Source organism: Scyliorhinus torazame, chromosome 17 (assembly GCF_047496885.1).
Source record: "Scyliorhinus torazame isolate Kashiwa2021f chromosome 17, sScyTor2.1, whole genome shotgun sequence".
NCBI classification, from domain to species: domain Eukaryota; kingdom Metazoa; phylum Chordata; class Chondrichthyes; order Carcharhiniformes; family Scyliorhinidae; genus Scyliorhinus; species Scyliorhinus torazame.
In genome coordinates, this window is record NC_092723.1 from 159,329,094 (window position 1) to 159,356,967 (window position 27,874).

Sequence of the window (27,874 nt, forward strand, 5' to 3'; positions counted from 1 at the left end):
AAATATATCACCACTTCTTCATTGTCACTTGGTCAAAATCTGAAACTCCTTCTCCAACAGCACTGTGGACGTATGTACATCACAAGGACTGCAGCGGTTCAAAAAGGCGGCTCACCAGGACCTACTCAGGGACTAGGGACAAGGAATAAATGCTGGTCTTGCTAGCAATGCTCACATTCCATGAATCAATTTAAAAAATGTATCTTGTGTGTGGACAAGCTGAGACCTGAATTTGATTTGACAGATGACAGATTAGTAGAGTGAATTCATCCTGTTTATATTTAAATGGAGGGGTAGGGGGCAATGTTACAGGTTTGGCAGCAATGGAACATTAGCACATCATTATCTTCTGCCCTTAACACGTCTTTCTCCGATATCAGGAAAAGCCTTCAGACTGAAGAAAGCACACATGCCCTTTATTCCATTGCGATCAGACCTATCCCGGGGTTAGATTTAGCAGGGACAGAATCATCATGTAGGAATCTTATTGTAATATAAACAGGGCTTTAAATACCAAGTGCAGGAATCGCAAAGGGGATGAGAATCAGACAGTGATCAAGTAATCTGTTTGACAAAATAAAAATAGCCGATGTTTACTGTGTTGGTCAAGACAATAATAAAACTCTGCTTACCCAGATAGCGTGCTGGAATTATCAAAATCCACTCAAGCAAGTGAATGGGACCCAAATTACTGGCAGCTCACCCTTGGGAGTCCTTCCCTCAGCTGCTGCACGGAAATGTCAAACTACCTGCTCGAATCCAGAGTGGAATTTGGACCCATGACTTTTGGACTGAAAGGAACTAATGTTATCAAGTGAGCCACAGCTTTCTCGACATCTTTTTTGCCATATAGTTTCATTCAACAATCTGCAGATAAGGAAGGCGATTGTAAATGCGTTCTGTTCCAACGCTGCCACCTGTACATATGGCCCCAAGCAATGAAAGCACCACGTAAGGTACATCAGGTTAAACTTCCAATTTTGAAATAAATCTTTTACAGAGCGGCAGCAAGATTCCTAGAATCAGAAGCAGGGCATATGATACTAATATGATACCACAAGGACAGCACTGCTTCTCACAGCGCCAGGGACCCGGGTTCAATTCCGGCCTTGGGTCACTGTTTGTGTGGAATTTGTACAGTAAGAAGTCTTACAACACCAGGTTAAAGTCCAACAGGTTTGTTTCAAACACTAGCTTTCGGAGCGCAGCTCCTTCCTCAGGTGAATGCAGTGCTCCGAAAGCTAGTGTTTGAAACAAACCTGTTGGACGTTAACCTGGTGTTGTAAGACTTCTTACTGTGCTCACCCCATTCCAACGCCAGCATCTCCACGTCATGGAATTTGTACGTTCTCCCAGTGTCTGCGTGGGTTTCCTCCGGGTGCTCTGGTTTCCTCCCACAGTCCAAAAATGTGCAGGTTAGGTGGATTAGCCGTGCTAAATTGTTTCTTAGTGTCCAGGGAGTTAGCGGTTAAGTTGCGGGTATAGGGTGGAGTGGATCGATGAAGACTCAATGGGCCGAATGGCCTTCTTCTGCACTGTCGGGATTATAAAACATCATTCTATGAATTGGTAACGCTTCCAAAGAATTAGAAGACAGAATAAGATTGATGCACTATCAATTACGACGAGACGAGAGTAGAATGTAATAGAAGCTTTATTACACAGAGATGTGTGGCCTCCTACAGCAGCTTACAAAATGGCTGCAGTTCGGAGAGCACACACATTTATACTCCGTCAACGGGGCGGAGCCAGCAGGCAGGGATCTACCCCCATACCTGGAGTACAGGGGCCTTACCGTAATACCCATATATACAATATAATACAACAGTGGTGACTAGCACATTCACCCCGTTAAAAATGAGTCCAGCGGGGGGGGGTGGAAAACTATATACATACAGATTGGTTTTAGAATTACAGAGAAGGTTACAAATTTAGACGATCGGGGGCCTTGATCTGTCACTGAGAGCGGCGCAGTGCTGGTGGCGACTCAGGCATCGGCTTGGTCTTCGGTGACTCCGGGAGCGTGTAGAAATCCTCCATCCCCGGGTGGGAGCAAGGGGAGGACGGATGGTGTCCTGGAGCGGGGGCTGCGGTGGGGTGCGCCGGGGGAAGGGAGGGTGGGGCTGGGGCAGGGTGGGGGCTGTGGGGACCCAGCTGGTGCCAGATCCCTGAGGGAGACTGTGTCCTGGCGGCCATCGGGGTACGCTACGTAGGCATACTGCGAGTTCGCATGGAGTAGCTGTACCCTCTCAACCAACGGGTCCGCCTTGTGGAGCCACACGTGCTTGCAGAGGAGAACGGGTCCTGGAGCTGCCAGCCACATTGGGAGCGAAACCCCGGAGGTGGACTTCCTGGGGAAGGCGAAGAGACGTTCATGGGGGGTTTCGTTGGTCGCGATGCACAGGAGCGACCGAATGGAGTGAAGTGCGTCGGGGAGGACCTCCTGCCAGCGGGAGGCCGGGATATTTCTGGACCGTAGGGCCAGCTGGACGGCCCTCCAAACCAATTCTCCCGCTTCACCTGCCCGTTTCCCCTGGGGTTGTAACTGGCCGTCCTGCTCGAGGCAATGCCCCTGTTGAGCAGGTACTGGCGCAGCTCATCGCTCATAAATGAGGATCCCCGGTTGCTGTGGACGTAGGCGAGGAAACCGAACAGAGCGAAGATGGTGTTGAGGGCTTTGATGACAGTGGCAGACGTCATATCGGGGCATGGGACGGCGAAGGGGAATCGGGAATACTCGTCAACCACATTAAGAAAGTACGTGTTGCGGTCGGTGAAGGGGAGGGGCCTTTTGAAGTCCACGCTGAGGCGTTCAAAGGGGCGGGAGGCCTTCACCTGGCACGCACGGTCTGGCCGGTAGAAGTGCAGTTTACACTCCGCGCAGACCTGGCAGTCTCTGGTGACAACCCTGACTTCTTCGATGGAATAGGGCAGATTGCGGGCCTTAATGAAGTGGTAAAAGCGGGTGACTCCCGGGTGACAGATATCGTCGTGCAGGGTCCGGAGTCGGTCCAGTTGTGCACTGGCACATGTACTTCGGAACAGGGCATTGGGGGGGCTCGTTGAGCTTACCAGGGCGATCAAAATCTCGTAATTGTAGGTGGAGAGCTCGATCCTCCACCTCAAGATTTATTGTTTTTGATCTTGCCTCGCTGTGTGTTGTTAAACATGAAAGCTACCGACCGTTGGTCAGTGAGGAGAGTGAATCTCCTGCCGGCCAGGTAATGCCTCCAATGTCGCAACGATCGCTTCAACGATCGTTTGGGCCTCCTTTTCGACGGAGGTGTGCCGAATTTCGGAAACATGGGAGGGTGCGGGAAAAGAATGCCACGGGTCTGCCTGCCTGGTTGAGGGTGGCGGCCAGAGTGACGTCTGATGCATCGCTCTTGACTTGGAAGGGGAGCGTCTCGTCGACCGCGTGCATCGGTTATGTCGGCCTTGATACGGTTGAAGGCCCGGTGAGCCTCGGCCGTCAGTGGGAAAGCAGTGGATTGAAGGAGTGGGCGGGCCTCGTCCGCATAGTTGGGACCCACTGGGTGCAATACGAAAAGAAACCCAAGCATCGTTTGAGGGCCTTGGGGCAGTGGGGGAGGGAGAGTTCCAGGAGGGGCCGCATGCGATCGGGGTCGGGCCCTAGAACTCCGTTCGGAACCACATGGCTGAGGATGGCTAATCGGTTCGTGCTGAACACGCACTTCTCCTTGTTGTACGTTAGGTTGAGGAGTTTGGCGGTGTGGAGAAATTTGGAACGGTTAGCGTCGTGGTCCTGCTGGTCGTGGCCGCAGATGGTGACGTTGTCCAGGTACGGGAAAGTGGCCCGCAGCCCGTTCCGGTCAACCGTTCGGTCCATCTCCCTTGGAAGACCAATACCCTGCTGGTGACGCCGAAGGGAACCCTAAGCAAATGGTAAAGGCAGCCGTCTGCTTCAAACGCGGTGAATGGGCGGTCCGCCTTATGGATGGGGAGCTGGTGGTAGGCAGATTTCAGGTCCACAGTTGAGAAGACCCGGTACTGTGCAATCCGATTGACCATATCAGATATGCGTGGGAGGGGGTACGCGTCGAGCTGCATGTACCGATTGATGGTCTGACTGTAGTCAATGACCATCCTGTTTTTCTCCCCGGTTTTCACCACTACCACTTGGGCTCTCCAAGAACTGTTGATGGCCTCGATACCACCTTCCCGCAGCAGCCGCTGGACCTCAGACCTGATGAAGGTCCTGTCCTGGGCACTGTACCGTCTGCTCCTGGTGGCGACAGGTTTGCAATCCGGGGTGAGGTTTGCAAACAGGGAAGGCCGCAAACAGTAAGGGGGGGTAGGGGCCTGCCAAATTTCAGGGTTAGGCTCTGGAGGTTGCACTGGAAGTGCAGGCCGGGTAGCAAGGCAGCGCAGAGGTTGGGGAGGACGTAGAGCCGGAAGCCGCTGAACTCTACGCCCTGGATGGTAAGGGTGGCGATGCAGTACCCCCGGATCGCCACGGAGTGTGATCCGGAGGCCAGGGAGATTCTTTGGTTAGCGGGGTGTACCACATTACCGTATCGGGGTGGATGAAGCTCTTAGTGCTCCCGGAGTCCAGAAGGCAAGATATCTCGTGCTAGTCGACCTTCACCTTTGTTGAAGCGGTCGAGTCGTTGTGCGGTCGAGACTGGTCGATCGTGACCGAGGCCTGACGCGGCTGGTCATCGGCGGTTGCAGGCAATGAGCAGCCCGATGAGGTGCCCCACGGACAAGCTCCTGAGACGGGTAAGATGGCGGCGCCCACAGGCTGCACGTGTCCTGGGGCAGGCAAGTAGGCAGCACCCTCAGGCCGCACGTGTCCTGGGGCAGGCAAGATGGCGGTGCCCATTGGTTCTGAGGCAAGCAAGATGGTGGCGCACACAGGCCGCACGTGGTCTGAGGAGAGGAAGATGGCGGCGCCCACTGGCCGCACGTGGGGGGTGCCGGGACAATAGCGACGATTGAGCGGGCCTGGCACACTGCAGCAAAACGTCCCTTCTTGCAGAGCGTGCTCCGCATCAGACAGCGCTGCCGGGGGTGTTTTGTCTGTCCGCAGAAGTAGCACTTGGGCCCCCCGGGGGTGGTTGGCTGCCGTGCGGCGCAGGCGTGGGATTGGCTGAGGGCGGTCGCTGATGAGGTCCACGATGGGGTGGCTGCTTGCGGGGTCCACGATGCACTGGGGGGTGGGCCGTGGGGTCGGGGGCATACGCCTGTACGTTGCGTGAGGCGACCGTGCTAGTTTCTTGGTCGCCGCGAGGTCAAGTGTGGCCCCTTCTAAGAGGCGCTGGCGGATGTAGTCAGACCCTATGCCCGTAACAAACACGTCTCTCATTAGCAGGTTCGAATTTATGTTGTTCTGCTTTCTCTTTAGGGGGAAATACAACCGTAACATTTTGCAGGGGCAGCTTATCTCAGCCGCTGAAGTAAACTGGAATGTGAAAATCGCAGCCCACCGTTCGCCTGCCTCCTGATCACAGTCCGTCTTTCAGTTCCGCCTGGTCTCATTGCAAAGGAGCGGCCAGAGTGTAACTGAGCCTCTTTGTACTGGAAGTAGAGCTTATCTCACTTCTTGCTCATCCCTTCTCCCTCCATATCCCTCTGAGGTCGTGGGTTCAAGTCCCACTCCAGGGGCATGAGCTCACGCTCCGCGGCGCTGTCTCTCGGATGAGACGTTGCATCGAGAATCTGGCTGCCCTTTAAGTGGAAAAGATCCCGGAAATTATCATAAAGAAGATTCTTGGACCAATATTTACCCCTCAATTCACGTCGCAAAGCAGTTTATCTGCTCGTCATTGCTGTTTGCAACCGGCTGCTGCATTTCCTGCAACAGTGAACTGGTGCCCCGAAGGTGGAAAGTTACATCGCTCGCATCACGTGACTGCCGTCGGTCAGCTGACCGACTGTGCACAGATCACGTGAGCTTCCATTGTTGACGGCGCAAAATGGCGGCCGGGGCACTTCCGGTGCAGGCAAGGCCCGCTAGCTCAACGACTTCCGGGACTCCATGTCGGCTGCACGGGAACGCGGATGTGAGGCCCAGAGCCGCCCTGAGCCTGCCTGCGGCCCTGTTAGTGCCCGGCCCTGCCGCTGGAGTGAGTATTGTCCCCGAGTATGGGAGCCGTAGCGGAAAGAGCGGCCTGTTTGGTTGCAACGGTTGATAATTTTCAGCAATCTGAATAAAAGGCTGATCTGCCCTGGGATGGAGATCTCTCCCAGAGAAATAGCCGGGGTTGAAAGGGTTACGTTCTAGGCCTGGTTCAGATTGGTTTGGAATGAATACAGAAGAATAAAGGATGGTTATTGGAAGTTTGATATGGAGTTTGCACTTTCTCCCCGAATCTGCCTGGGTTTCATAGAATCATAGAATTGACAGTGCAGATTAGGCCCATAGAGCTGTACCAGCCTTGAAAAGAGCACCCTACTTAGGCCCACGCCTCCACCCTATCCCAGTAACCCCACCTGATCTTTTGGACACTAAGGGCAATTTATCATGGCCAATCCACCTAACCCGCACATCTTTGGACTGTGGGAGGAAACTGGAGCACCCGGAGGAAACCCACGCAGGCACGAGGAGAACGTGAGACTCCGAACTGTCACCCAAGGCCGGAATTGAACCCTGGAGCTAGCTGCGCGGCAGCAGTGCTAACCATTGTGCCACCGTGTTGTGTCTCCTGATGCTCTGGTTTCCTCCCACAGCCCAAAGATGGCCATGATCAATTGTACCTTGTTGTCCAGGGATGTGCAGATTAGGTGGGGTTACGGGGATAGGGGAGGGTAGCTCTTTCGGAGGATTAGTGCAAACCTGCTGGACACAATGGCTTCCTTCTCCACTGTAGAGTTTCAATGGATCTACTTCCTCTGGTGAGAGGAGTCCTTCAGAACAAAGTACAGAAACTTAAAATTAGTGCCAGGTTGTTCAGGGGTGAAATGAAAATAGAAAATGCTGGAACGGTTGGCAGCATCTGTGGAGAGAGAATTGACATTTTGAGTCCGTATCACTCTTTAGATAGGTTTGTTGGATTGGGGTGTGAAAGGTTATGGAACCTTAATCTAGTTATGATACAGATCAGCACTAATCTAATTGAATGACAGAACAGGTCTGAGGGCTGAAAGGACTCTTGCATATAAATAGAAGGACATTGGGCCCTTTGAGTCATTTTCCGTACGATTATGCTGAACATCAATCAACCTCAACCTTTCCATGCATTATCTACCTTCTCTTTAGGCCTTAGTAATCAAAACAATCTCTGTTTTGAATATACTCAATAAGTGAGCATCAACAGCTCTTTAGAGATCTAGAATTCCAAAGAATCGCAAAACATTTCTCCTTATCTCAGTCCTAAATGGCCAAACACTGACTGTGATCCCTAGTTCTAGACTCTCCAGCCAGGACAAATATTCTCCCAGCATCTACCCTGTCAAGTCCCTCCAAAAACTTTACGTGTTTTGATGAAATCGCGCCTCATTCTAAATTTTAGGAAAACAGCCTAGCCTACACCATCTCAGGCAAGTGTATATTTTCTTAGGTAAGGGCACCAGTCATGGCACTCCAGGTGTGCTTTCACCCAGACCCAATGTAATTGTAGTAAGGTTTGATTACTTTTATACTCCAGTGCCTTAAGGCTAACATATGATTTGCTTTCCTGATCGCTTGCTGTGTCTGCATGTTTATTTTGTGATTCACGTGTTCCTTTGTTTAACACACTGTGGTGTGTGACACTTCACTTGGAATTTGAGTTGCTGGGGCAACATGTAATTTTACATTGGATTGGATTGGATTTGTTTATTGTCACGTGTACCGAGGTACAGTGAAAAGTATTTTTCTGCATGTTGTAGCCTGGAGCTATAGAGAGCGATGGTACAGGGTCCAACTTTCTTTCCAGTTGTCATGAAACACGCTGATATCTGCGAGATTCTCGCAACTTGGAACATCAGTTCGTGGTGGTGTATAGTTTTGTTTTGGTGTGAGGAGACAAGTGAAACCCCAGTGAGAATAAACAGCCCGATTTAACAATTATTAAAGGCTATTTATTAAGGTAAAGACAAACAGGACTACTCTACTCATGCAGTTTTAAAAAATAAATTTAGAGTACCCAATTATTTTTTCCAATTAAGGGGCAATTTAGCGTGGCCAATCCACCTACCTTACACATCTTTGGGTTGTGGAGTAGGATCAACGCAAACATGGGGAGAATGTGCAAATTCTGCATGGACAGTGACCCGGGGCCAGGATCGAATCTGGGACCCTGGTGCCATGAGGCAGCAATGCTAACCACTGCGCCTCCATACTGCCCATCTCTATTCATGCAGTATGAATCACTAAACACACACCACCGTGTGGGGCCATGTGGGGCAGCACGGTAGCATTGTGGATAGCACAATTGCTTCACAGCTCCAGGGTCGCAGGTTCGATTCCAGCTTGGGTCACTGTCTGTGCGGAGTCTGCACATCCTCTCCGGGTGCTCCGGTTTCCTCCCACAGTCCAAAGATGTGCAGGTTAGGTGGATTGGCCATGATAAAATTGCCCTTAGTGTCCAAAATTGCCCTTAGTGTTGGGTGGGGTTACTGGGTTATGGGGATAGGGTGGAGGTGTTGACCTTGGGTAGGGTGCTCTTTCCAAGAGCCGGTGCAGACTCGATGGGCCGAATGGCCTCCTTCTGCACTGTAAATTCTATGAAACCATTTATAGAGAACGTGCCCCATCACCAAAATATATTTGCAATACCGTTGCGATAGTTGCGATGCGGGGCAGCACGGTAGAATTGTGGATAGCACAATTGCTTCACAGCTCCAGGGTCCCAGGTTCGATTCCGGTTTGAGTCTCTGTTTGTGCGGAGTCTGCACATCCTCCCCGTGTGTGCGTGGGTTTCCTCCGGGTGCTCCGGTTTCCTCCCACAGTCCAAAGATGTGCAGGTTAGGTGGATTGGCCATGATAAATTGCCCTTAGTGTTGGGTGGGGTTACTGGGTTATGGGGATAGGGTGGAGGTGTTGATCTTGGGTAGGGTGCTCTTTCCAAGAGCCGGTGCAGACTCGATGGGCCGAATGGCCTCCTGCACTGTAAATTCTATGATATGATAACAATCATCTAAAAGCTGGTTCTCCTCTTCTCACCTGCTTATTATTTAAATGACCTTCTAATCTCGTTATTGGGAGGAACGCATATTAATTGAATCTTTTGAATGCTGGCTACTACTCGGCAGGGTTCTACCTGTTACTGGTCATCTCATACCCTATTATGTCTTCTTCACTTTGTTTTACTGCTGTTGCTAGGCAAATTCATGGCACCATTACATGCTGACCAGGAATCTGCCTTGATCTTACCGCCTGCCAGTGGTATGTGTTTGAAGGATTTGCAGGTATGGCCATGTTATAAATGCACCTTCCTTAGCCATCGAGTCCGGAGCTTCTAGCTTAGACTGTGCCACAAGACTGCTTGTTAACACACATTAAGTGGATTTTTAATGCCAGTCAATTATAGTGTGTGTGTATTTGCTGGATTGAAATGGGGATGGATTTGTTTTTGAAACTTTCTCTTTGGTGTTTCGTTTGTAGGCAATTGGAAAACAAAGAAGATGGTTTTGAGTTGTGGTCATGGCTGATTTCTAATGTCAGCCTTGCAACTTATTGCACTTTGAGCTGATGGATGAATCAGACGATGATTTTGTTGAACTCGGCAAGACTGCAACTAGGTACCTGGTTGAAGGTGGAGGGAAGAAATGCAAATCCACCTGCTGGAACCACATGAGTTCATTTGCAGCAAAGGCAAAGTTAAAAGAAAAACAAACATCAAACAGTGAGGCAAGCTGCAGTAACAAGAGAAAAGCCCATAGTGATGGGGCAATAGAAAGCCATGAGACTGGGGCAACTGAATGTCAGGCACATGATCTGCTTTCCCCTCCCTGCAACAGTCACGTGTCTGTAACCACTGAGCATGTCACTGCGCATCGGCCTTCAAAACATGATGCTTCACAAAGCTCTGGGACTGATGCAATTAACAATGGTTTACCAGGTGAGGTACCAATGCATTTTTTTTTTAAACTTAGAAAATGAACTCTTTACCGAGCTAGTTTATTTGTAAATGCAAATTGTCTAGCAGTGTTTTTGGACTATGAAAAGTTATGTATAGAAAACCAGTGGTCAGTTACAAAAACAATTAGGACACAGGATCAGTAAAGCATGTTTAGCCTATAGAAATGTATCCATGTAGTATATTAGCTGTCACGTTTGAATTTAACAGTTTGAATAATCTAGAAGTTGACCGTGTCGGCAGACGTTTACGTTGTTAGTTTCAGCTCGGCATATATCTGAGAAAACTGCGTGGATGTCCCACTCAGAGACTGCCACACAGCCTAGTTGGACACTCCATAGCAAAACTGAGAGAGCGCCGTGCTGTCAGAGGAGCAGTACTGAGGGAGCGTTGCTCTGTCAGATGGTGGCAATACAATGGGAGCATTGTCCTGTTGGAGGGGCAGTGCCGATGGAGCATTGCACAATCGGAGAGGCAGTGCTGATGAAGCGCAATGCAGTCGGAGGGGTTGTGATGCACAGTCAGAGGGGCAACAGCATGCAGTGGCAGTACAGAAGTCTAGGGAATGTAAGAGGGAGAAATCGATAATCTTTTTAAAAAGAGAACGTCACTGACAAAACAATCCGTAAAACTGAATTTGACCACTTTTCATGTGCAGATTATATGTTGCACCAAATGTGACATTCAAATATTGATTCTGCCCGGAGTGGAGTATTTGGAAAGATGATTAACTTTGAGGAATTATGGGCAACATGGTGGCGCAGTGGTTAGCATAGCTGTCTCACAGCACCAAGGTCCCAGGTTCGATCCTGGCTCTGGGTCACTGGCACATTCTCCCCGTGTTTGCATGTGTTTTGCCCCCACAACCCAAAGATGTGCAGGCTAGGTGGATTGGCCTCACTAAATTGCCCCTTAATTGGAAAAAATGAATTGGGTACTCTAAATTTAAAAAAAACAAAGTTGAGGAATTATTACACTAAGAATTTGGTTGTGTGCCAGTAGTGATCATTTAGCTGTTACACATGGCCCATCTTATTTTCAGGCATTAAATGGACAGGCAGCCGCAGCCATTCAGCAATTAAGAAGAAAACTGTTAACAAAGGCATGGATTTGAAAGATCGAGTTTTGGGAAATATGCAGAGGTTTCGAAGGAAGGAACCTGAGCGTTTGAGACACCGCAATGATGTGAAAATCCTGCCAGCTTCTAGCATCCAAGAGGATGAGAAGAGCAAGGAATTCTGCTCCTTGGACACAAACGGAGGGAATGGTGGAAGAAACAGCCAGTCAGCTGCAGCATCCCTTCCTGTATCATTTGTTTCGAAGGAAGATGGTTCGTTTATCTAATATTCTTTGTTATCTGTTCAGAGAGTCACTATTATGTTAAATTCTGCACATGTAATACACATTGTCTCTTTGGTCATCACTGATCTGATACACAGGTCTGTAGTCTTAAGTCTAAATTGAGATGCACCAACCATTAGAGCTTAATGAGAGTGCAAACAGCACAGAGTTCATCTTGTGTTCAATTCCCCAGGCAGCCCAATGGCTCGCTTGAACAAACCCATGTTCTCCATTTCTGTGGGGATGTATTACTGTTAAACTGGGCTGTGCTGCTCTAATTGCTATTTTTAATATATGGTTATTTATCTTCCAGATATATCTGGCCTTAATGAACTCCATTTCCACCATGATTGCTTACTCTGTGCCTATACAGCGAACCTAATTTGTGTTTCAGTGGGACATTATTCCCTTCTTAAATGAAGAAGCATTTTATTTTTAAAAATCTTTTGCTGTCACATGACGCTGCTACGAGCAACACTTGGCAGCTATGGTACCAATAGTGAGGACAAATTGGCCGGATTGGAGAATAGGAGCTTGAATGGAAAAGCTGAGACTGGGAGAAGAAAGTGCCAGAGTGCACTTAAGATGTCTTCAGTAGCTTGGTTGACTATTTTCAGATGCTTAAGCTTAGATGTGCAGTTGCTAGTGCCATCTTAACCCTGGGCACATCAGAGTTTTGAAGTGCTTCTTGTCATCTAATAGTTCTCTGCTTTTTGCTTGGAAACTCTTGACAAAGATGATGCTGTTCAAGGTAAATATGATGGTGTCTGTTTGTCTGCAGCTGGTGACTGTCAGGAGGCCGCAGACAATGATTTGGCCTTGGCGTGGACAATACAACAGGAGCTCGCGGCAGCTGATGCCTATACCCTTGAAGACAACGGGCTCTTTTTTTGTGTAATCTGTCAGAAGGATCTTTCCAACCTGAACTCAGCTTGCCGCACACAGCACATCAACAGGTGAGAGGCACCTGAACACAACACCTAACCTTTCTGAATATTATGTGGTTGAAATTGTTAATTTATCAATCCCGTTCTTCACAGACAAACCTTCCAGATGCTCTTTTGTACTCAGTCTTAACTGACTGGAGTTCATACTCAACCATTTTTATTTGACTTTTATTAGCCCAATGTTAGTTTAAGTTCTTGTCGTGAGGGAATGGGAGAAACAGGTTTTAAATAAAACTATCCACTTGGTAGTGTGCAGCACGGTAGCATTGTGGATAGCACAATTGCTTCACAGCTCCAGGGTCCCAGGTTTGATTCCGGCTTGGGTCACTGTCTGTGCGGAGTCTGCACATCCTCCCCGTGTGTGCGTGGGTTTCCTCCAGGTGCTCCGGTTTCCTCCCACAGTCCAAAGATGTGCAGGTTAGGTGGATTGGCCATGCTAAATTGCCCTTAGTGTCCAAAATTGCCCTTAGTGTTGGGTGGGGTTACTGGGTTATGGGGATAGGGTGGAGGTGTGGACTTGGATGGGGTGCTCTTTCCAAGAGCCGGTGCAGACTCGATGGGCCGAATGGCCTCCTTCTGCACTGTAAATTCTATGATAACCACCAGCACAGATCAATTGGACCTAATGGCATATTTAACTCTAGAAGTATCATAGCCAAGAATGTCCGAGCAAAAAACAATAGATGACCAGAAGCACATCAAAACTGAGGTTCATAAACTCCTCAGCTAAAATTAAGAATCTGAATTGCCAACTTAGCTAATTAAGAAGTCTTCCACATGTTCGAACACTTTCTTACTCTCTGTCCCAGTTTGTCAATTGTATTGACTTCTTTCCATCTGATCCCACAGGTGCTTGGATGAAGGAGAGCAGAGAACAGCTACAACGGTCTCTTTAGTTCCTGAATGTCCAATTTGCGGGAAAGGTTTTAAAAGCTTCAAGAGCCGAGTGATTCACCTCAAACGCTGCGCCATTGAATTGGAGGTCCCACCACAGTTATTGCTGCAGGCAGTTCACAGACAGAACTCTCAGAGTACTGAAAGCTCAGCTCACTCAACAAGGTAAATGAAATAAAAAGTTAGAGTTGATTCTGGTCCCATCACTTATGCACATGGAGATCCTGCCACTGTATTCAGATTGGGCTCACTTCTGCCTTTGAGACTTGCCTTCATGACTAATTGTCTTCATCCCTTCAGGCAACTTGGGTGCTTTGTACAACCAATGCTGATATCTCCCAATGTAATTCATTTACACGGTCATTGCGTCTGATTAATGCTGCATAATCACAATAAAAGTGACAAGATTCCGAGTGTGATGCTTATGTATGACATAATCAACTGAGTTCTTCCGGCTCTGTCTCCACAACCTTTAGCATGAATAAGGTATGTGGGTGATTGGGTGTCACAGTTGGTTCACATATTCTTTCAAGATGGCTCCATTGCAGAATGATGGATCAAACCTTTCCCTCTCTCTCCGGTTCAGAAATTAAACTGGGATTCCAGTGGCCCAATTTTCAATTCACCATCTAAGGCCTTCACTCCAATGCAAAACTGGGGAGTGCTACATTGTTGGAGGTGCAATTTTTGGGATGAAAAGATAAATTGAAGCCCAGTCTACCTGTTCAAGTGCATGTATAAGATTCATGGCATCTCTGTGACATAATCCCTCCATTTAAAAATATTTCATTGTATGTGAAATACATTGACACATTTCTGAGAGGCAAAGTCAGGCACACCGGACATAGGAATTAGGAGCAGGAGTCGGCCATTCAGCTTGTCAAGCCTGCTCTGCCATTGCATACGTTGTGGCCCCAACTGCACTTTCCTTCCTACTCCCTTTATACCTTTTGACTCACTTGTCAATCAAGAATCTATGTAACTCAGCCTTAAAAATCAGCCTTCACTGCTGTCCGGAGAAGAGAATTCCACAGAATCTCATTCGTCTGAGAGAAAACAATTCTCCTCCTCTCAGTCTTAAATGGGAGACCTCTTATTTTTAAACTGTGACCCCTAGTTACAGTCTTTCCCATAAGAGGAAACATCCTTTCAGCATCCACCCTGTCAAGTCCTCTCAGGATCTTGTATGTTTCAATAAGATCACGTCTCAGTCTTCTAAATTCCAATGGATACAGGCCCACCTGTCCAACCTTTCTTCCAAGGATAACACCCTCAGCCCAGGAATCAGTCGAGTGCACCTTCTCTATTAAAGTGCAAATCTTCCTTTATGATTCCTCATAGCGTTGGACTGTAGTTGCTACAATATCATTACACTACATTCAGAGTCAGGATAAAGGACTAAACAAAAGGTTTTCTGCATGTCACCTAGCAAAGATTTGCACAGAGGATCTCTCGTGAGATCAGTGTCTTCGACCAGCTCAGAAGTATTGCAAATTAGCTATGCTTTTTTCAGTGATGTTTAAATGGATATCTTGCCTTCTACTTTGACTTTTGTGTGTAAATGTCTGCGTGCATATCTGTTGTGTACATAAACTTTAAAATCTTTTTTCTCCTTTCAATTCTAAATGTTAGCCTTCAGCCAGGTCGATTAAAGAGAAAAGGTTCAACAAGGGAAAATGGACTGACAAAGAAATGCAAGACCACCAGGGAGCAGCCTGTCGATGAGGATACAATGGTCGCCATGGCGTTATCTGCATCTTTGTTGGAACAGCAGAAGCAGGAGAAGCAAAACTTGTCCCTGTACGCTAATAACTTCCGTCTCACCAAAATGTTGGTAGCAGCAGGTCGGTGCACTTCCACTTGTCAGAATGCAGTTTAATCTCATCCTGAGTTCTTCTCCATTTAGTGTAACTCCTGAATCAGTCTGAAAATGTGTCGATTGTTACTTATTACTATTCCATCAAGGCATCATGCGAGTTTCATTTTGAAATGTAAATTCTTTTATGAGCAAGTGGTTACTTTCAGGACACATTCTGAGTAAGCACTGTTCAATGCAGGGTGATACACAAATTAACCATCAGAAACAAGCCATTGATGGTGAAAGTACGAATAATGTTTTTTCCATCAGTTCTATGTTGTCAGGTGACATTCTTTGGAACTTTAGATCTTTTTATATTTTGTAAATTCAATTGTAATTTTCCTGTTGTAGTGTTAAGCGGATTTTATCGTTGGTGTGATGTATAAATATTTCATTTCGATGCTGGGTTTTCTTTTCCGCTTTTAGACAAGAGAGGTCGGAAGAAGAGGAAGGATGGCATTCCCCCATTGTTATTGGTGCAGGACCCTGAGACGGCGCTAAAACGGGTCCAAAACAGTTTGGCAACACTGCTGGCTGAGGAAATGGAAATATGTAGCACCCCTCCACTGCCTGCAAGCACTTTCCATGAGGGTGGAAATCTGAGACACGCCTGCCATGTGCACCCAGTGATAACCGAGCAAGATAGCCTGTGGTGTCGCAGTGCCTTGTTCGGAGCCAGTGATTGGGACTCTGCACTCTTTTATACAAATAACCTGGTCCCTCCTATAATACCATGGAAACTGCAACAGGTGAGGAGGTTTGTAACAGATACAATATTCAAGAGGATTAATCGGGAGAAGATAACTAAAGGTTTTATTAATTGTGCAAAGAAAACAAAATATTTCCTGTGTCCATACATCTGCCTCCTTGTGTCTCATTATCTATTTCAAGGATTTTATAAAACCTGAACAATTTTACAGCAGTTTCTGGGAACTGAGTCTGGCCCCTTATTATCTGAAATCTGCAGCTTTTAGATAATTTCTCTTTTCAGAGTTACATGACTTCGCGGATTAACAGTAACTTCAATAACATAATCTGTTACCATATTAACAAGAAGTTGCTGTTCTATATTACCTTTAACATAGTAAAACATCCCAAGGTGCTTAACTGCTGTTCTGCACATTTTCCTTGCATTTGGTATGATTTGCCCATGAGCAGGTTTTCATGCATCTATCTGAAGTTAAATGAAAATATGCAGCTTAAAAAGTGACATTATTGCGTGCAATTTTAAATATTAATATAATAGGTAAATACTCGGTAATTTTTATTTTGAGAAGTATGAAAATTAAGTCTCTGGATTGGCAGTTTTTCCCTGTCTTCAATCTACGATCACTTTTGATCCACTAAAGTTGAAGCGTGATTTATGGTCATTCCTTTATGCTTCTGAAAGAATCAGTAATGTCCAAATAAACTAGGTTACCAATAACCTAATTGGCGCGGAAGAATTTGCATTGCAACATAAAACAAGTCATTTTGCACTTGTGAAGTGTAATTTATTTTGTGGGCTAGCATCTTGAAGGAAGAGGCATTAATCATAGAATGATATAACACTTATCTCATTAAGCCTTTGACAGCTTTTTATTAGAACTATCTAATTAATCCTGTTTCCCTGCTTTTTCCCCATAGCTCAGTTTAAAGAAAAATAATCGTACTGTGTTTTGTTGAAGGGGCATGATATGGAGTTTTCTGCTTGTAAGGGTCAGATGTTATCTTCTACAATGGTTGCCAAAGCCCTTCCAAAGCCCACCACTGAGCTGATCCATCAACACTCTGAACCAGGTGGCAGTGGAAGTGAGGCTGGGACTAAGGACGCGTCCATGGCTAGGAGTCAGCAAGATCAGACATTCTTTGACTTGATGGATTTAGCTGGTGAGGGAATGACATTGACACAATGGAATTGTGAGGTGAAGAGTGAAGAAGAGATTCGAATAACTGGAAGAAACGGTGAGTGGAAACTTTACACATCTGCTTAAAGATCTGGACCTTTATGGTATGAATTATAATTATGGGAATGAATAATTCTACAGGCACTAACAGTGTGTAGAGGTTTTAGAGTTGAATTGTACTTGCCACTCTGAATTAATATATATTTTTAAAATAAATTTAGAGTACCCAATTCATTTTTTTCCAATTAAGGGTCAATTTAGCGTGGCCAATCCACCTACCCTGCACATCTTTGGGTTGTGGGGGAGACCCACGCAAACACGGGGAGAATGTGCAAACTCCACACGGACAGTGACCCAGAGCCAGGATCGAACCTGGGACCTCGGCGCCGTGAGGCAGCAGGGCTAATCCACTGCGCCACCGTGCTGCCCTTGAATTAATATTTAATAAAAGCAGTAAATTAATGTGGAATCTGCCCAAATCTGTTAAATTGCCTTTCTCTGAATTAGACAGTAATCGGTTTTTTTTTGACAGATGCTTTTAAGTTCTAGGTATAAAGTTTTTTTTTTTAGATTAATTTGTGTTGAGTACCATTTGATATTTTGTGTTGTTAAAATGTCTTGTGTGACAATGTTACTTTGTGTTGACGATTGTGATAATAGTTATGGGTTTAGCATTCTACTTAGTGAAACTCTCACTTATTCTTGTAAGTTAAAGCCTGTATTCGAGGTTTAACTGTATCCATTCATTTTAACTGACAGGAAAGGACTCTTTATCGGATGATATTACGCCAAGTGGATTTGTCCCAGCTCCGAGCAAGAGAGTTTGCGGGAATAATCTACATTATGGAGTAAGCAAAACCAGCTTAATTTAATTAAAGCAAAATTCAAACCTCTCCTATTTCACTGACATTCCCCATCAATGTTTTGAAGCTTGGAAAAGAGTTTTGTAGCAAAATGGTAATTTATTTAATATTTGATGCCTTTTGATTTCAGCAACTGAAGAAACTGAGTGAAGACCTTGGAGGGATGGTGAACAATCCCCATCTGAGTGATGTGCAGTTTCAGGTGGACAGTGGTGAGATTGTGTATGCTCACCAGTTTGTTCTCTATGCTCGCTCTCCACAGCTCGTGCAAATTGTAAGTGATAGGATTTATTTTTGTACATTAGGTGTAGAAATTATTTTTTCAGCCCTTTCCCTTTTCAATCTTCTCTCCCTTCTGGTTAGGAGTCGCACGAGAACAGGCAGAGCTATTGCCCTTGGATGCATGCCTTACATCTACGTCTTCCATCGGTTGGCACTCCTGGTGTATAACATTATGTTGCAAGTGAGCATATCCTCGTTGGAGAGAGCTTACAGAGTAGTAAAGCTGCTTTGTTTGCAACTGGGGGAATGTGTGCAACTGGGGAATGTGTACCAAACCTGGCTTTACAATTTAACCATCTCTAGTGATGTGCATAATACAATATTGTTTTGATCTACCGTGTGCTGCCACGCACTTTCTGACATTAGTTTGCACTAATTTGAATTGTTCAGAATAGAATCACTTAACCCAAGTTAAATCCAGTGAGCAATCAGTGAAATCTGACAGCCGTTAAATAGTAAAGTAGTTATATGGCTCTCCTGAATGGTAACCCATGGCAGCCTATACAATTCTTCATCCACTTTCTTCTGCCGACTTGGATCAAACCTTGAGTTTGGTGACTGAATGTTTTGTAGGTGCACAGTGAAGGATTCTTGGTGGAAGAGGATGGCGCTGTCATGATCCGCAGACTCTTAATGCCTGAAGTTACAACAGAGGCAGTTTGTACATTCCTTCGATATCTGTATACTGCTAGTATCAGTGTATCTCCCACTGTGCTTTCAGAGCTGCATGCTCTTGCTAACAGGTCAGTATAGTTATGTTGTACTAAGTTCAGTCTTGGATATTGAAATGTTGCCATTAATCTACAGTACGTTACTGATTCTCTTTTTTTAAAGTTTGATTCTAAAACATGAATTAAAATAACTAAAAAGATGGAAAGAAGCTTGCAAAGTGTCCGAGGGAATGTTTCTTTTCATTATTTTAGATTTACAACATCTGCACAATTTGCTTTTAAATAACTTGTTGCCTGCTAACTTAGCTTTTCAGAATGATGCCATGGATTGATAGGTTTCTGTGTGTTGACCAGGTTTGCTGTGAATGAATTGGTAGAGATCTGCGAAGCCTGGCCAGATGAAGCTCAGCATGGTGGAGGTAGTTCAGAAAATGATCCTTTCACTGTTGTAGAAGACAAAAAGTATGGAAATAGAGAAGACAACCTCCAGGACCTTTTGAGGTCCATGTGGATGGGCGAATCAGAAGATCCTGCCTTGGATATTAAATCTGCAGAGTTTGAGGATGAAGAGAAGGTTAATGAGAAAGTTGATGATGAGGAATTAGAAGAACTTTATGAGTTTGCAGCAACTCAGCGAAAAATTGTGAAAACCTCCCTTAAGACCCCAGAGAGTCAGAAGAACAGCAATGTGGAAACTGGAAACGAAACGGATGCATGTGGAGAAAATGAGCAGAGTGTGGAGGGACTAAGAACTGAAAGGGAAACTGTTGGAAATTGCAAGCCTTCCATGACTGAAGAAGTACCTGACTCTCATTGTCTTTCAACGGCTCTGGAAGGGTCAAAGATGCAAGAACCCTATCAGAAGGTCAAAACATTTCAACTGGAAGGATCACAGAAGCATTGTTCAAGACCTATTTTGAATTTAAATACCAGCGATGACTGTCTTTTTTCAGAAACTGATTTATCGCTAGAATCTGAGCAATATATGGAGCTTGGAGAAAAGTCTGATTTTGATGCCTCTGGAGAAGACGAGGCTTTGGCTGCAAAAAACAGTCATTTGTTTACCTCCTCTGCCAACTGCAGCATTAACCGAATTTCACCCATCTGCGAGATTGAAAGTCCGTCTGCTTGCCCAGGCTTATCCGATCTGCCTTTGGTTGGCCTGTCACCATTGGAAACTTGTGCAAATGTGAAATCTCCAGAGGAATGCCTGCCTTTGACCTCAGCAGTAATCCCATCCCTTGGAGTTGTACACCATGAGAATCCTTCTGAAGTATTGTCACTGGTTTCAAATAGACAACAGAATTTGGCAAATGAAACGTGTGGTAATCCTAGACTTCTTCAGGAACAAAATGTTCACAAATCTCCAAAATACTTAGGAGAACGTCCATCAAACCCAAAACCCCTTTCAACAAGTGTGCTTTGCTTGCAGATGCCGCCCCAAAATACCTGTGAGATGCAACACTTCAATTTGTCATCACCTATTAGCATTGACTCCAGTCAGTCTCCATCAAAGAATAAATCCAATGATACCCTACTAGTCATAGACTCAGATGACGAAATGGAAATAACTGAAAACAAAATTTCAGCACCTTGTTCTGGAAACATACAATTAATGACTTTGTACAATATTAATTGCTCTAGTGATGACTTAGACCCACATTCATGTGGTAAACGATTGAGTACTAAGTCTGACATGGCATTGAGTTCTGAGATTCACGCTGAACAGAGAAACTTTGGAGTTTCTGGAATTCCATCCAAATGTCTGGATGAGCTATATGACAATAGCATTTCAGTGTTGTCCACATACGGCGTCGCTAAACGAGTGTCTAACCGTGAAAGCCAAGTTCAGGATAGTGAGAGTGAGCTGACTCTACAGCTTAGCAGTGATGGGGAACAGAGTAATGAAGACCATGCCGTGGAGGGGTCATGGCTGGTACCAGCCACTCCACTTTCAACAAGAACTAGACACTGTTCCACACTGGCTACAAATTCCCACTTTCTACAGAATCAAAGTGGGAAAGGGGGCAAATTGTTTGAGAAGCCAATAGAACGGGAGGTTACAGAATTAAAATCTGTTGTGGAGCAGGAAAAAGCAGAGGCAGTTAACCCATTGAAGGAAGTGTTCAGAGGTACCAAAGAAATCAACCTAGTTAGAGAGTTGGATTATCCTGCTCCATTGTTGGGCGATTTACTGCCACCATCCCCGATTCCTCCCACACAGATCTCTGATTGTAGTGTTGAATTAGAAAGTGAGGATACTTCAGTCACCCATTCTTCAGTGAAGCTAGCAGGAACACTGTCGGTGTCACTTGGCTCAGAAGAGAAGGAAGCACCAGACAAATCTGTGGTGGAGATCGAAGACACTGAGGGGGAGATGCCAACAGCTGAAGGTAGCTTTCAGTTTGAAGATGGGCCGCCGATACCATATGACGAGTGTTGGATTTCTGAAGGTAGTCCTCGACTTGAAGAGGAAGATTCTAATGGTATCGCAAACTCTGAGAACAAAAATAGCACACCACTCTCAGAAAAGTCAAAGTCCAGTGGGTCCTTTTCATCTATTCAAGTAGACCCCAGCAGCAAAGCTGATGAAAAGAAACTTTCAAGCAGACATCTCAGTTTTTTTGACTCCAATATCTGGGATGATTGGGATGAAGATGAGGAGTTTCCCGAAGTCCTTCCTGGATTCTCTCAAAAGTTACCTGTGCTTCAGAAAGGCACCACTAATTCCAGACAACATGTTGGTGAGCACAAGACTCCAGGTAAACAATTACCATGAATTAAGGAAGGCATTAAAATTCAAAACCGCATGCTTTTGGTTATTTGCAGTTGAGACTGGAGATGTGATCTATATACATTTGAAATTTAAATATCTTAAACAGTAAGGCTTTGAATGTTTTTCCGACATGAATATTCCTTTGGGTGTTTGGATTAAGCTTTTATATCCCATGGGGAATCGTAAATCAAAATAACCAAATTTATTGAATGGTCCCCAAATTACGAAATTACCAACAAGATTCTGCCTTTTGTCACTTTTACTTCGTCATGAATCAGAACCAATGCAAATTACACACTAATTAACAGGCAAATAAAAAGGTAAATTTCACTTTAAATAGTTAATGTAACGAAGAGGCATCTTGCGCCACCACAAGCATTCACATCAATCCCACACAAATGTGGCACAACATAGCTACCCAGCTCCACGATATCCTGTTCTTTATTCATGCAGGGTAGGTCAGGAGTCTTAGAACAATTTGTTGACAACTCCCACCTTCAAGTTTCAGGGGTATGATTATCATCACAAGGCACACTTCTACAAACCCCCCCTCTCTCTCTCGGGTCACAATAGCACTGATGGTGTAGCTTTTCCGAGTTCCTTTTCACCCAACCAACCAATAACACTGTGGTTCATGTTTGGCCATTTCTGAGAAAACACCCAGCTCTTTAATGTCTCCAAGCTATTCACTCAGATTTCCAGTTTTAGACCTTTTTAGCTCACTCACATGCTGCCTCCAAGAGATCCTGTCATCTTTTCCACCAAACAGATAAACAGACTTCTTCCTGAGCAGTTTGCCTCTTTGCCTTGCAAGGATCCTGTGTGTTCTTCTTTCTGTCTCTGTCTGCTTTCTCTGTGTATCGGCATCCGCGTGTTGATTGCCTTCACCCTCGCCCTCCATCTCCCCTGCATGAAGCTCCCCTTGTGCCTCCCAACCACATGGCTTATTTCTTAACTTCCTTCCTGTTGGTACTGCTTTGAGGTTAAGGGTCGCCAGGTCACATGGACCAGTATTTCCTAGCCAACAAAATTACAATTTATTCCTTTATAATTGATGTAAGCTCCTTAAAATCTCTTTTCAAACTTTCTTAAAAGCAATTAGACTCCATCGTCCTTTAAATAAATGACAAAAACAGCCTCCCCGAACAGGTGCCGGAATGTGGCGACTAGGGGCTTTTCACAGTAACTTCATTGAAGCCTACTCGTGACAATAAGCGATTTACATTACATTTACAATACCTTATTATACAATTTCTGGGTCAAAGGCTAAATATTACCAGATATATAAATACTTGAGTAAATTTAATGCATTTGATCCCAATAATAAGTGCAGTAGCTCAGTGATTTTACCCATCATCTGTTTAGCGAATGACACTAAACCCTGTAGCCAACATAGAATTTACAGTGCAGAAGGAGGCCATTCAGCCCATCAGGTCTGCACCGGCCCATGGAAAGAGCACTCTGCCTAAGCCCATAAGTCCACCCTATTCCCGTAACCCCACCATTTTTGGACACTTAAGGGCAATCTATCATGGCCAATCCACCTAACCTGCACATCTTTGGACTGTGGGAGGAAACTGGAACACCCGGAGGAAACCCACGCAAACACGGGGAGAACGTGCAGACTCCGCACAGAAAGTGACCCAAGCAGGGAATCGAACCTGGGACCCTGGAGCTGTGAAACAACTGTGCTAACCACTGTGCTACCGTGCTAACATTAATCTTGACTATGTATAACATGAGCTGCAAGCACAGAGAAAACTGGAAGGTAAATAGCAGAATTGAAGCCAGTGTAGATGTTGAGGTTTTGGAATGTTAATGCTAGTGCATGTCACATTTAATATAGCAGTATTCCATCACCATTAACTTTTGTGGCATTTTTAAGCTTATTTTCATCCACTGTACGATTATATCTTTTTTTAGCGCCTGTCAACCGAAGGAACGCTCAACTTTCATTGGTTCCCATCACCCCAGAACCTCCTTATTCAACGATGGCCACCCCATACCTAAAAAAAGAACTGGGCAGGTAAGATGATGGTTGAGGTTAAGTGTGTAATGGAACAGCAGCACGGTGGCGCAGTGGATAGCACTGCTGCCTCATGGCGCCGGGTTCCCAGGTTCGGTCCTGGCTTTGGGCCACTGTCAGTGTGGAATTTGCACATTCTCCCCGTGTTTGCGTGGGTTTCGCCCCCACAACACAAAGATTTTCAGGCTAGGTGGATTGGCCACGCTAAATTGCCCCTTAATTGGAAAAAATGAATTGGGTACTCTAAATTTTAAAAAAAGTATGTGACGGAAGAAATAAATTTCCTTTTAAAAAAAATAAAAATAAATAAAGTAATAAATCCAAACAGGATCTCTTGTGGGGGGGGGGGGGGGGGGGGGGGGGCTCTCTCTCTTTACCCAGAAAGCGGTGAGAATGTGGAACGCCCTACCACCAAGACTGGTTGAGGTGAGTACATTTAAAGGGAAGCTAGATCAATACGGGAGGGAGAAAGGAACAGAAGGCATGCTGATAGGATAAGATGAAAATACAAAATTCTTACAAGGATCAACAGGATAGAGGTAGGAAGGATTTTATTCCCTGGCTGGCGGGGTATAGAACCAGGGGACACAGTCTCAGAATAAGAGGGAGGCCATTTAGGACCACGAGGATGAGGAACGTTTTCATGCAGAGGGTGATGATTCTTTGGAATTCTCTACCTCAGAGAGCTGTGGAGGTCCAGTCAATTAGTATGTTCAAGACCGAGATCAATAGATTTCTAGATATTAAAGTTATCAGAGGATATGGGGATAGTGCAGGACAATCAGCCGTGGCCTAGTTAAATGGCAGAGTAGGCTCGAGGGGCCGAATGGCGCACTCCGCTAATTTCCTGTGTTCCTATGTAGGAGGGTGGCAGAAATCACACACAGCATAAACACCATGGACCTGTTGGGCCGAATGGCCTGTTTCTTTGGTGTGGATACTACATCTGTATCAGAGTTTCATTTTTGCCAAAAATATCTTCCACTCGCTGAAATGATTGGGATGTTAAAGCAGCGCCTTTTAAATTAGAATTCATCATAGGGACATTGTCCTATTGGTGCTATTTGTTCATCCAGCATTCCTATCATTGTTGATATCTTCTGGGTTATTTAGAAGTCCCACTTGCAGGGTTGGAGAATGGGGGCTACAGTATAGTATGTGCTCAATATTATCTGAAAATATTTGGTCTGGACTAGTTCCCTTCTTGTTCCAGGTTCGGTGTTCGACCGCTGCCAAAGAAGAAAATGATTCTGAAATTGAAAGAGATTTACCAATATACCCATCGAGGCATTGAGCCTGATGTTGACCCCCAGTCGAAGCAGGACGTATCATCTTCACAGCCTTGCATCTGGAAACCAAATCTAACCAGCAAACTAAAGGCAAACCCCATAAACCAATCGCAGCCGGTTTCATTGGGAACAGATCGGTTAAAACCCCATTCCAAAAAGCAATCAAAGTCTGTTTCAGCAGAATCCCGCAAACCAGCCTTGAAAGGTCGTTTGGAGGCCATTTCTAAAAGAAAAGGGGGAAGCTGTATTCTTGAGTCACACAGGCCAGAAGCCAACTCCCCAACAAAAACTGTTGCCCCTGATGTGACCAACCAGCTCTCGTCATCTCAAAGCTCCTCTTCTGCGGCAAGCGAGAGCTCCTTTGAATCACAAAGGTGGGTCAGTTAAATCTGAGTGCAGTGATAGGAATAGTGGCTGACTGAAATGAAAAGTCTAACTAATCAAATAAACCAATTACATTGAAAGAAGTGACAAATGACCAACAAATCAGAGTGATGAAAGGTGAGTTATTTAACTGCCATCTTTGGGTTAGGTGAAAACGATTGATTTGCAAAGTCTGACATATCGGGCGAGATTCTCCGACCCCCCCGCCGGGTCAGAGAATCGCCGGGGGCTGGTGTGAATCCCGCCCCCGCTGGTTGCCAAATTCTCCGGCACCGGATATTCGGCGGGGGCGGGAATCGCGCCGCGCCGGTTGGCGCCCCCGCCCTCCCACCACGCGATTCTCCGGCCTGGATGGGCCGAAGTCCCGCTGCTAAAATGCCTGTCCCACCGGTGTAGATTAAACCACCTACCTTACCAGCGGGACAAGGCGGCGCAGGCGGGCTCTGGGGTCCTGGCCCCGGGGGGTGCCCCCACGGTGGCCTGGCCCGCGATCGGGGCCCACCGATCCGCGGGCGGGCCTGTGCCGTGGGGGCACTCTTTTCCTTCCGCCTTCGCCACGGTCTCACCATGGCGGTGGCGGAAGAGACTCCCTCCACTGCGCATGCGCGGGAATGCCGTCAGCGCCCGCTAACGCTCCCGCGCATGCGCCGCCCGGAGATGTCATTTCCGCGCCAGCTGGCGGGGCACCAAAGGCCTTTTCCGCCAGCTGGCGGGGCAGAAATTCGTCCGGCACCGGCCTAGCCCCTTAAGGTTGGGGCTCGGCCCCCAAAGATGTGGAGCGCGATGCCTGACTGATTTGCGCCGTTTTGGACGCCAGTCAGCGGACATCGTGCCGATACCGGAGAATTTAGGCCATTGTTTGAACCTATCCTCATACATGACTAAATAATGTTGTTTAGAGCCTTTTACTGAATGCTTATTCTCCTAGAGGTCAGTGTTGAATGCAGGCGACCTGGAACACACATTTCCCACCACCTTACCACACCCACTTTTTTTTAAAAAATGTTCATGATGAGTCTGCTTACCTGGATTGTATGAACAGACCCCGTTTATCTTTCTCCCTCTTTCAGGATGTTGGCCGGTGAGTTTGACAATGTCTTTAGCACAGATTCGGGCGATGATGAGGATGATGGAATCACTCTTTCACAGGCAGTAATCCGTGAAGCAGATACAACAGAAGCCATACGACAGTACATTCGGTCAAACACTCCTCTGTACAGTAGCATCCTGCAGTATAAGCCTTTTGAGCTGTCAGACTTCCACCAGCAGCTTAAGGAAAATGGGATAAAGGTTTCCAAAGGGAAATTGCTGGATTTTCTCGATACTCACTGTATTACTTTTACCACAGCTAGAGCGAGGAAGGAGATGGTAAAACGGAGAAGGCAAGGCACTGATAAAAGACGTAAGGGAAAGCTGAGTCAGTGCCGCAAGAAGAAGTAAGTGCTACTACTACAGCGACTGAAACATTCCTCTTCTAAAGTAACAAATGCTATTGTAATATCCATCTGGATGTGATTATACGTTCAGTGAGAACACTTGCAGTAATGTATTTTAATTCAGGAGCTTTGATGCCTCAGTGTTAATTGCTATGCAACGAGGAAATGTGGTACCTCTTGTAGAATATTTCAGTAACTAGCTCTGCTTCAGGACCATCATGAAAATCAGCACGGTTGTCACAAGATTGTCGTCATATCGCAGGATGATCTTAGATGAAAATCGACCGCATTGAATTTCGTTCAACCAAGTTCCAGTCAACAGCCTGCACTTCACGTTTTCAATTGTGTTGAAAAAACAAACTGTAAAATAAGGATACTTGCCTAGAGAAGTGACACTATTTTTGGATGTTACTGTTCATTGTGCAAACTGGTACTTACTTTATCAGTGTGGCACTGGCCTCGCTTCTTAATTCTGCTCACCGTCACTCTTGGCTCAGCTAGGAACACTGCACGGAATTGTAAGCAACTGACCTCCAATGAATGCGAGAAGAAAGGGCCTTCTTTGTTGGAACCAAGCTATTTAATCAAACACTTATCCCCTTGTATTTGGTTCGCCTTTAATACCTCCAATCCACGAGCCTTGGCCTAATTCAAAATAACGTATGCTTGTATATAATCTGACAAGTAATTCCTAACTAACTTTGTATATGTGTAATTGAAAAAAATCGAGATAGGTTTTGTGTGCAATACCAGTTACGCTTTCTTCCTCTCCTACCTGTAATAAAAAAGAGGCTTTTTAACAGACAGCGGCAGAGCTGAAATGGATATACTTCTCTCCAGAATGTTAATACGTTTTGTGTGTTCTGTGCACAATTATTGGTAAGTGCCAGTGTCCTATCTCTGCGGTTAAGTGGATCAAGAGCAGCACATGTGTAAATGTCATGTTGGCAGAATTGTAACTGCTTTAAAAAAAATAAACAAATGCACTTTTAGTCTTTGTGACGTTTTCAATTCTTCATGAAATCTGTGCTCCTGGAGTAGAGGTTAAGGATAAAGCAGTCCTTTCACAAATTATGATGAAAGCTGGTAGAGGGCAAGGCAAACTGAGCTGCTGAATCTTAGGTCCAGTGTGAAAGGCCTCTCTTAGTTTAGTTCTCATCATTTATGAAAGCAATTCTCATGCTTGACACCTGAAA

The 27,874-nt window shown here is 45.7% G+C and overlaps 2 protein-coding genes across 5 annotated transcripts in view; one reads left to right on the forward strand and one right to left on the reverse strand.

Annotated features, from left to right (window-relative positions):
* amdhd2 (amidohydrolase domain containing 2) overlaps window positions 1–26,411 on the reverse strand; it is a 79,630-nt gene extending 53,219 nt beyond the window's left edge. Inside the window, exon 1 of one of the 3 annotated variants that reach the window (XM_072481450.1) lies at window positions 26,268–26,411. The gene's annotated coding sequence lies outside the window, so the exon portion shown is untranslated. Of the gene's footprint in view, window positions 1–632; window positions 721–5,750; window positions 5,903–26,267 lie in introns of those variants that run through there. The other 2 variants (XM_072481447.1, XM_072481448.1) reach the window with 2 other exon arrangements.
* slx4 (SLX4 structure-specific endonuclease subunit homolog (S. cerevisiae)) lies at window positions 5,943–27,670 on the forward strand. Of its 2 annotated transcripts, XM_072481446.1 has the most exons (16): window positions 5,987–6,089; window positions 9,269–9,354; window positions 9,551–10,007; window positions 11,068–11,355; window positions 12,148–12,322; window positions 13,163–13,372; window positions 14,840–15,051; window positions 15,492–15,814; window positions 16,733–17,009; window positions 17,711–17,799; window positions 17,945–18,088; window positions 18,670–18,839; window positions 19,122–21,529; window positions 23,467–23,569; window positions 24,783–25,232; window positions 26,313–27,670. In XM_072481446.1, the coding sequence occupies exons 3-16, from the start codon at window positions 9,638–9,640 to the stop codon at window positions 26,680–26,682; spliced, it is 5,589 nt and encodes a 1,862-aa protein (XP_072337547.1). In that variant the 5' UTR covers window positions 5,987–6,089; window positions 9,269–9,354; window positions 9,551–9,637; the 3' UTR covers window positions 26,683–27,670. The 2 variants fall into 2 exon arrangements, with proteins under 2 accessions (XP_072337546.1, XP_072337547.1); XM_072481445.1 differs by lacking the exon at window positions 9,269–9,354 and having other exon boundaries at window positions 5,943–6,089.
* The last annotated feature ends 204 nt before the right edge of the window (window positions 27,671–27,874 follow it).